Here is a 10,593-nt window from a genome sequence, read left to right on the forward strand (position 1 = left end):
TTTTTGTTTTTGTTTTGTTTTTTTTTTGTATAAAGTTTGTAATGTCTGTTCAAAATCAGCAAAAATGAAAAAATATGTGTGGGGCTTGGGCAGCCTCCTTTAAGTGCCCTGGGTCTATGGCTCCTCCATTTGTACTAATCATTTACCTTTTGTGCTGCTGTGAAATTAGAAATAATATCCATGAGCCCCTTACTAGAAATAATATCCATGAGCCCCTTATTAGCACAGTGCCTGGCATCCAGTGAGCACTGGTGACTATAACTGTGCTTAGGAACTGAAGAACTTAGGACCACTTTCTGTCGTTACTTATGCCAAGTTCCACTCCTACCGAGACTAACAATCTGCAAAGACATAGTTTCCAGAGAATAAATCGGTTAATGAAGCAGGCGGGTTTACATGCAGACTTGTCCCTGCTCAGTAACAATACCCTAAATGAGCAAGCCCATGTGCAATGGGACCAGTGCCTGTTAAAAAGCAACTTTCTAAAGCTGGAAGGAACAAGAAACCCTCTCAGCACATCTCTGTGGGAGATGCAGACTGCATCGTACTTACTGGGAGAGAGTCTGGCTCCTCTCTAAGGCTGTCACCTCCTGCTTCTGGCCATGCAGAACCAATGCTGCTGTTTTGTGGAACAATTCTATTGAGCAGGCAGTCAACTCTGCTAAGCTCCGGATTGCAAATGCATGGATATCCTAAGAGCCAAACAAAGCAAAATAGTGCAGTTACCGTTTATTATGTGAGTGGAAATGACAGCCCCTGGCTTCTTACACTAAAGAAAGAATATGTACCTTCCAGGTAGAAGAGAAGAACGGCCACTGTTTAATGGGCCTGCTCTTCTTCCACAGTGTGGCACCTTCCACAGCTGAGCTCATAATTACAGCAACAGTGGCTCCTGAACGGCTGGCTGTGACTATGTAACTAAGGCTGGCCAAAGGACTAAGATAGTGTCTGGTAACTTACTCTGAGCTACATCCAACTTCCCTCCTTCCCTCCCTCTCTCCTTCACTTCATCACTTTTATTCACTCCTCTTCTACATTTTGGAACTGAAATGATACCAACCTGAATCTTAATGTTGAAATTACTGATACCAGCATAACAAAATAAAAGGGCCCTCAGCTCAACTGCAATGTCACCTCTATGTTAGTGTTGTCAGTGGGGGGGGAGGGGGGGGGAGGGAGGATACACTCACCTCTGTGTGAGTATAAGGGGGGGGTGCTCATTTGTGTGCATGAGTGTGTGCGGGGGAGTGTGCTTACTGTGTACCTGAGTATGAGGTGGGGATGCACTCACCTGTGTAGGAGGCGGGAGGGTGCGCTCACCTATGTCTGTGTGAGGGGGCACCCTCACCTGTGTGTGCGGGGCGGATGCGCTCACCTGTGTGTGAGTGTAGGGGGAGGCGCTCACCTGTGTGTGCAAGGGAAGGGTCTGCTCACCTGTGTGTGGGAGGGGTTCACTCACATATGTGTGTGAGCGTGGAGTCCAGAGGCCCATGTCCAATGTCTTCCTCTATCAGCCCCCACTCTATCTTTTGTGGCAGGGTGTCTCATTAAATTTGGGGCCTACTGTTATGGCTAGAGTGCTGACCAGTGATATCTGGGGAATCCTCCTGCCTTCACACCCCACACCTTCCTGCACTGGGGTTACAACTCCGTGATACCACGTTCAGCCGTTTATATGAATGCAGGGAACCCAGGCAGCAAACCCTTTACCACTGAGCCACCTGCCAGCCCCTCAGGTTCACCCGTCTTTAAAGGAGCGTAGTTGCTTTGGTTACCTCTACTGAATGTTTCTGGGCTTCCTCGGTATTTTCTGCCTCCAACTCTTTTTCTCCTTCTTCTTTCTCTGCTACTGGCTTAGCCAGAGATGTTCTGATCCATTTGTAGGCTGTATTTCTTGCCTAAATAAGGATTTAGGCAACAATTAAATGCAGTTCTTACCAGCAACACATCAGCACCCTGGAGGACAAGCTCTTCACACAAGAACAGACCATGTAACTTTTCAATCCTTATTAAGTTACAAACCCTTACACTGAATCCTGTCCAATGGCTCCTTGTGAAACCCCCAGTCCTGTCCAATGGCTCCCTGTGAAGCACCACACCCCACCCCACCCCACTCCACCCCACCCCGTGGCTTCTCTGGAACTGAGGCTTGCACTAGGAAAAGCGCATGCATCTGGAGCAGATCAGATGCTTCACAGGTGGGTCAAGGTGCAGAGCATTTCCCCCAGCACCTTGGTTACCTCTATTGAATGTTTCTGGGGATGTGTGCAGGGGGGGGGTGCACTCACCTGTGTGCATGAGTGTCAGGTGGGGATACACTCACCTGTGGAAGGGGGTAGGAGGGTGCGCTCACCTATGTGTGAGTCTACCATGCCCTTCATTTATTCATGCTCACATCAAAGACTTTGGCTCAGCATCAACAACCTCAACTGTTTGCAAAATGTTGGGAATTAGTTTGTCTTAATTTGGCTCCCAAAAGCCAGCTTTCAGACACTGAGGTCCCTGCCCCCAGCCGGCTTTGATTGGTAATAAAGAGGTGCCATTCGGCCAATGCTGGGCAGGGAGACAGAGGCAGGACTTTTAGATTGTGAGGGGACGGGCCTAAGGAAAAGGAATCATGACAGGAGAGCAAAAAGAGCAGACTTAAAGACCTGCTAACATGGAAGAATCCAGAACGTGGCCTTAGGGGCTATTCCCCCATTGGGTCTGGGGTAGCAGAGATGAAATATAGATTTTAAAAGATGTTTTAACTCAGGAATACCGGAGGGGAGTATGTGTTAGCCTTGGGAGGTTCTGAAGTGCCCAGCCATTGAGCTAGCCAAGGCATATCCAAATTAGCTGGCATGTGAGTGTGTCTTCCATTTATATACCCAGAGCTCTAGGGTGGGTACAGCCCAAGCAGCCCACTGGGAGCCAAAGCGGATTAACTATTCACCACTAGTAAGATTCATAAAAATCTTATGGCTCTATATTCATTTTCATTTGTGCCTGCATGTTTTAAGTGCAGACAATGACAGACACACCCACACTGTCCCATGTACAAGTTCACTGACTTCATACATAAAGACTGTCGCTCCATACAAATGCCACAAATTTCCTTTCTCCTGGTGATGGACTTCTCTAGTTTCTCTAGTTTGCTTTGTTTTAAACACAATCTTCTAATTGTTCACCTATCTTTATAATTACTGCTCTTCAGTGATTATCCTGACCGGTCTAATCCTGATCTTGCTAATACCTATATCCTCTGACCTCACTCATCTTACTGCTGCTTTTGCCTAGATCATTATTTCTCATCTTAACTTCTTTCTCTGGAAAAACAAAGCACCCCAAATGCCTGCAAGACACACATCTGACATTCTGCGACGACTCCAGATACAGCATGTAAAGGAAATGAATACTTTGATCTTTCTGTCTCTAATTCACCCTTTTATCAGCCAAACTTTGGAGGTACTGTTCTATAATAGTGGCTCAAGCAAAAATATGACAGCCATTTGGATTTTCCCATCAGTCTGATTCTGCACAAGGTCCAACCTGCCCCAACCTTCCCCTTCTATTACCATCATGTGCACTCAGAGCAACATCCTGACTGTTCTATTAGTTCTAATGTGTCTTAAATTTATTTTCACGGTCATAATACTGTCAATGATCTGCTGACCATGCAAAGCTGACCATTCCCCTGCGGGGGCTTGAATGAGAATGGACCCCATGGACTCATATATTTGATGCTTAGTCAGTAGTTGGTGGAACTGTTTGGGAAGGACTAGGAACTATGGCCTTGCTGGAAAAGATGTGCCACTGAGGGTAGGCTTTCAAAAGCTCACACCAGGCCCACTGTGTGGCTGGTGTATGTGTGTGTGTGTGTGTATGTGTGTGTGTGCCTGTGTGCAGTCCCATGCTGCCTGCCTGTCTGCCTGCCACCATAGTTCCCATCATGATGGTCATGGACTAACTCTAAGACTGTAAGTAAGCAAGTCACAATTTAAATGTTTCCTTTTAGTTGGTCATGGTGTTTTGCAAAGAACAGTAATTAACAAATCCCTTTTGGTCATGGGTGCCCCATCAACTAGATTCAATCTCATTTTTCACAGTGTGGTCCAATAAGATGACCCATAACTGCACCTTTTCCTCCCAGCCCTTCACCTCAAGCATCATCTCCACATAATTTCTGAAGACAAGTGTCCTGAACAACCTTCCTCTGAATTTCCACCATCCCAGAATACCACTAAAACCCAGTGCTTACAGAAGATGCTGAAGTCAACTATGCCAGTCTCCTGAGTAGGACACATACTAAAGGTCAGCAGCAGAACGCCCATCCGGCCTGCATACCTAGTCCCTGGCGAGTGTGTTTCACAACTGCTTTATCTCCTTTCTTTTTGTAGCACACTGGCTTGGGTTTTAGATTCTTCTGGGTTTTTACAGTCTGGACTCCCAGAGTCTCAGTAAAATTGCTAAGAAAGGAAAGCCATCAACCCAAAGCCATTAGCGCTCCCTTAAAGCCATGTACAAAAGCCTGCTAAGATCAAAGCCATGGGAAAAAAGCAGAGCCCAGAGGTACAGGCTCCTCTCAGAGCCACTCCAGAAGCAACACTGTTCCTACTGACTATTGCATCCTCTCTTTTTATACCACTCCACCTGGGTTTTTATTATTTGTAGAGGAAGAATTCCATTACCTGTGCTAATTGGTTTTTGTCAACGAGACACAAACCTACATATCTGGGAAGAAGGAATCTTAGTTGAGAAAATGCTTCCATATGACTATAGGTAGTCGAAGGAATTGTCTTGATTAATGATTGACGTGGGAGAGCCCAGATCACTTCGGTTGGTACCACCCCTAGGCCAGTGTTCCAGGGTGTGTATGTAATAAAGCAGGCTGAGCGGGAGCAGGAGGAGTAAGCCAATTAATGATGCTCCTCCAGGATGTCCTAAATGAATTCTTGCCTCCAGGTTCCTACCATGTCTTCCCTTGGTGATGATCTGTACCTTGAGGGTTGTAAGAAGAAATAAAGGCTTTCTTTCCTGAGTTGCTTTTGGTCATGGTGTTTATCATGGTGACAGAAAATAACTGCCCTTAAATGAAGGGATCCACTTAATTAATTTTATACAAACAAAAGGAATGCATTGAGCTGGACAGTGGTGGCACACACCTTAAATCCCAGAACTTGGGAGGCTGTGAGTTCCAGGCCAGTTCAGTCTACAGAGTGAGTTCAAAGACAGCCAGGGCTACACAAAGAAACCCTTCTCAAAAAACAAAACAAAAAATAAATAAATTAATTAAACTCTAAAAAAAAAGCTGAGCCAGGCAACAGAGATCACAAATGATCACAAATCATTCCAACTAGACTATAATTATATGGCACTGGACTTGGGCCTTTAAGTACTCTGAGTAACGCTGTTACCAGGGCTACAACTGAATGGGCAGAAGAAAACCTGGTATTCGTTTGTTTCAGGGTTCTTTCCCCTTCAGAATAGTTGTTCTCCCAAAGAGCCTGCAAGAGCAATCCAATCTAATACTGAAAAAGAAAACCTTCACATTACTTAAATATTAACCTCTCTGTTTCAAAAAAAAAAGTAAACAGAAGGGGATAGAGAGATGATTAAATTGGCAAACAGCCAGCCACAGTGATTCACGCCTATAATCCCAGCATTAGTGAGCCAGAGACTATAGGATTTCCCTGGTATCCAGCTAGCCAGATCAGTAATCCTCGGGTCCAGCAAAAGACCTTATCTCAAAAAATAAAATGGAAAAGTGACTAGAAGACAACTGACTTCAACCTATGACCTCTATATGCACATGTACATGTAGCACACACAAAAACAAACAGTGGATTATACCAAAGGGCAGAAACAGGGATGATCGGAGTGTATTAGATCTATCAAGACCAGAGTATAGAATATAAACAAGTTAGAAGACAAAGTTTTATCATTTTCAAAGTAAGGACCAGTGTATGTGAATCAAGACCAGAAGGGCTGGAAACAGAGCTCAGTTGGTAGGAGTGCCTGGTATACACGAGGTCCTGGGCTCCATCCTTAGCACTACATACACCAGGATGGTAGCATATGCCCCTTTGCCAGCACTGGGGAGGTGGAGGCAGGGGGATCAGGAGTTCAAGGTCTCTCTCAGCTACAACGGGAGTTCAAAGCCAACTTGGGCGACATGTCTCAAAAGACTCATAACAGATGCTAAATTTAAGGAAGAATCCCCAGTTCCAGACGTACGGAAAGAAAAAAGAAAGCCATGAGGAGTGGGAGTAGGATCTTCACGGCAGCTTACCAGCAGCAAAGGGAAATAAATCAGAACTCTACAAAGAATTGTACGACACATCACCAATAATAAACAAACATCTCACCCCTGCAGATGTGACGAGCTATCACTTACACAGGATTCTGGCCCTGGAATGTACAAACTAATAAAAGAGAGAAAGTCTTAGACAAACCCCCAGTACAGGTAGCAGACTGGGAATGTTTTACTTTTAGAGTGGGGGAAGGGAGAGTTGTGTTTTTCAAAAAGATATACATCATGAAAGCCACTATAGATGAAAGGAGTCTAAACTAGACAAGTAAAGCTAGTTCAATCCCAGGGGCTCCAGGGGAGTGGGTGGGATGGTCTGAATAACAATGGCTCCCACAGGCTCACACATTTCAATGCTTAGTCAGGGAATTAGAAGGTTAGGGGGGTGTGGCCTTTTTGGAGAGAGTATGTCAATGGAGGTGGGGTTTGAGGTTTCTAAAGCCTGTGCTAAAGTGCTAGGCCCTGTTTCTTTGCCGGCTAGAAGCAGATCAGGATGTAGCTCTCAGCGACTGTTCCAGCATCTTGCGTGCCACCATGCTCCCTGCCATGACAATAATGGACTAAGCCTCTGATACTGTAAATCCCCTACCCCAATTAAATGCTTTGTTTTATAAGTTGTGGTCACTGTGTCTCTTCACAGCAACCGAACACTGACTAAGACAGTCAGTGGATAAATGTGGAGAACAGATGAAGTCAAAGTCTCTTGTCAGTGTTAGATATGCTGAGGTGACAACTGTATACTGTGGTTATGCAAAGGGATAGCCTCATCTTCCTATTTGCTCTCAAACAGTGAGGTTCATGTGACTTCAGTGCGGGTGCATGTGGTTGACACTACAAGTAGCGTGCCAGCACTAGCGAGTGCATCCGGTGCTGTCAGTACTGTTTTTACAACTTTTTTCTCAGTTTGATGCTGTTTCCAAAATGCTATAAGCAATGTCATGTTTTGAATGTGAAGTGACCCCTAAGGGCTCATATTTGGGACACAGTTTCCAGCTGGTGGCACTGTCCTGGCAGTCTGTGAAGCCCTTCAGAGGTGGAGCCTACAAGGCCCCTGGGCTGAGGAGACCCTGAAGGGTAGGGCCCAGACCATCCTCTACTGCTATGGGAACAGCCACCACCTCGCACTCCTGGCGCCATCCAGTCAGAGCTGAATTGCCATGCCCTCCCCACTATGGTAGACTAAGAGCCTCTGAAAATGTGAGCTAAAGTAAGACTTTCCTCCCTTGAGCTACAGTGTCAGGAGTTTCAGTCCCAGGGATATAAAGTTGTGAGGAGCTGAGTTCTTGAGGCAGCTGCTGAGCACAGCCTGCAAGGCTTCGCTGGGGAAGGCACCGTCTGCCCCAGTGTCTCTCACACCTTACTTGCTTGGAGGTAAGATGGCTGTGTTGACTCCACACTGCCAGCAGCTCTCATGGCCAGACAACAATACCTGCCTGTTGCTAACAGCTGCTGGAATTGTTCAGAGATGGGAAAGGTGGATACAGAGGCAGGAAGCAGTATATGACAACAAACAGTTATCTCATGAGCAGACAGTGGAATGTATGTGAGGTCCCTCCTCTGAGCTCTGACAAAACTCATTCCAAACACATGATATTTCAACATCACCACCACAGCTCAGCCATGGGACTCTCATTCCCAAATTTTAGATGGTCACCAGCAGAGTCTGGCCACAGCAATGCCGAGCTGCAGGACTGTGCAGGCAGGGCCCATCCTCATCATCTCTGATCCCATAAAGGTTAGTCAGTACTGCCAACTATTAAATGACCAACTCTACAGGCTCAATGAAGCATTCAAACAAAGTATTCCAAAAAACAGATCAGGATGGGACACGTGCTGGGAAGACAGACATGGGCTCTGCACACTGACCTAGAGAACAGTAGACAGGGAAATTTTGTAGGATCCTTTTCTAGAACTATCAAGAAGAATACTTCATCCATGCTGGCAATCCCATTGGCCAGAAAATTATAATCGTATGCTCATTATATGTATATATTGCCAGGAGGTTAAGACAAGCCCTTGCTATATAACCCAAGTTAGCTTTGAACTTGCAATCCCCCTGCCTTCAGCCTCCGAAGTGGTGGGATCACAGGCTTGTGTCACCACACCTGACCTCCCATTAAAATATTATAAATGAAATAATGGAAATCCCCATAAGGGAGTAACTTACCTTGGCAAGCTTCTCTGGTCGGGAAGAGACGTGAAGCTGAGCAAACAGATCTGTTATCTCCTTGGTAAAATCGTCATCCCCTAAGAACCAAGAGCCACATAAAACATTCAAGAAAGGCTGTCATCAAGAATGTTGTGCTGAGCCGGGTGTGGTGGCACACGCCTTTGATCCCAGCACTCAGGAGGCAGAGACAGGTGGATTTCTGAGTTTGAGGCCAGCCTGGTCTACAGAGTGAGTTCCAGGACATCCAGGGCCACACAGAGAAACCCTGTCTCGAAAAACCAAAAAAAAAAAAAAAAAAAAAAAAAAAAAAAAAAAAAAAAAAGAATGCTTCGCTGGGGGCTGGAGAGATGACTCAGTGGTCAAGAGCACTGACTGCTCTTCCAAAGGTCCTGTGTCCAAATCCCAGCAACCATATGGTGGCCCACAACCTTTCCTAATGAGATCTGATGCCTTCTTCTGGGGTGTCTGAAGACAGCTACAGTGTACTTACACACAATAAATAAATAAATCTTTTTTTTTTTAAAAAAGGAATGCTGTGCTGTCTAGTTTTAAGTCAACTTAATCCAAGCTGAGTTGTCTGAGAGAAAGGGACCTCAACTGAGAAAACGTCTCCATAAGATCAGGCTGTAAGCAAGACTGTAAACAATTAGTGATTGATGAAGAAGGGCCTAGCCAACTGTGGGCAGTACCAACCAACCCCTGGGCTGGTCTTGGGCTCTTTAAGAAATCAGGCCGAGCAAGCCATGAGGAACAAGCCAGTACGTAGCACTCCTCCATGGCCTCTGCATCAGCTGCTACCTCTACGTTTCTTCCCTGTTTGAGCTCACCCCAGTTCCCTCAGCACTGAGCTGTTACCTGACAATGTAAGCAAAATAAACCCTTTCCTCCCTTAGTTACTTGGGTCCTGGTGTTTATTACAGCAACCACTCAGTAGGACAAGGAGACACAAAGCATGCAAGCAAATGGGGACCATGACCACAGCAAACTAGACATCTACATGAACAACAATGCCTTCTCTCTTTCTCATCTACATCCTGCCCACTGGCCCCAGCTGAGTGGTACAGAAGATAAGTCTTAAACCACAAAAATCTTTGAGCATGAATATCTATAAGAGTATTTCTTAACCCTGACTCCATGCTACACGAGAGCAAATTAGTTCCCTTCTATGCCTACTACTTCCCCAGAAACATCCCCAGAGGAATTCCAGGGGAGCCATCTTGGTTCTTTTCCTTCAACTGTACTTCTGCTCTCTCTCTCTCGATAGTTAAGGCAAAGAATAAAAGTGATTTACTGATCCCCAGAGTGATGGGCATTGGGAAAAGCTGTTCTCGCTGATACAGCCTTCACTCACATTAATTCCAGTAAACAACTTCCAGCCACAACCTACCATGAAAGGACACAATATCCAACCTCCATACATAGTCATTTGGTTTTTCCAACTAAGTGTGACTGGGTATAAGGGGAACTCTGCATCAACCTGGGCCACAGGTGCTCCAAGGAGTTCACAAAATAACCAATAGCACAGAGGGAAGCACAGGCGTCTATGCTTACTACACCTAACAACTCTACCCTGAGGCATATTTTGGGTTGTTAGTAACAGAACATTATGGTAGTATATATATTAAACTTATATAAGTATTCAAATATAGTATGTCTGAGTGATCAAAAAGCTATTACTATCAAATGTAGTAATGAAAAAATATTTGGCAAATTACTGTCAGGTTCTGCTACACAGAACGGACTATACAAACAATTGCTGCATCGGAACAGAAGCAGTTGCTGGGCGTGCAGTTCAATGCTGAGTGCATGGGTGGAAAGGAAGCATGCTACTACTGCTTAAGAGTGGGGCACCAGGGCGAGGGGGCTGTGGGTAGAGGGCTCTGAAATGAAGTCTAGAAAACACAGGGGTCCACAGGAATGAAGACATCCCGAGCTGAGCTCTGCACTGTCTCCTCCTGCTATTCCCAAGTTTCTGTCTTAACAGCATCAGTGACATACAATTAACTACCAAGTCACTGGTGCATTTCCCACCAAAATCAGAGAGACACAGCAGGCAGGAGAATCACAAAGGAGAGCTGGGACAGGGCAGAGCAGGGCAGGGCAGGGCAGGGGAGGGCAGGGCAGGGCAGGGCAG

At 45.7% G+C, this 10,593-nt stretch overlaps 1 protein-coding gene across 4 annotated transcripts in view; it reads right to left on the bottom strand.

Annotated features, from left to right (window-relative positions):
• Fam114a2 (family with sequence similarity 114 member A2) overlaps window positions 1-10,593 on the bottom strand; it is a 36,541-nt gene that overhangs the window by 9,134 nt on the left and 16,814 nt on the right. For all 4 annotated transcript variants that reach the window (XM_021176572.2, XM_021176573.2, XM_029483396.1 and 1 more), the window contains 3 exons: window positions 8,457-8,536; window positions 1,776-1,898; window positions 553-692 (listed from right to left, as the gene is read on the bottom strand). In XM_021176572.2, coding sequence (XP_021032231.1) covers window positions 553-692; window positions 1,776-1,898; window positions 8,457-8,536 — 343 coding nt within the window. The remainder of the gene's footprint in view (window positions 1-552; window positions 693-1,775; window positions 1,899-8,456; window positions 8,537-10,593) is intronic.

This window comes from Mus caroli, chromosome 11 (assembly GCF_900094665.2).
Source record: "Mus caroli chromosome 11, CAROLI_EIJ_v1.1, whole genome shotgun sequence".
Classification (NCBI taxonomy): domain Eukaryota; kingdom Metazoa; phylum Chordata; class Mammalia; order Rodentia; family Muridae; genus Mus; species Mus caroli.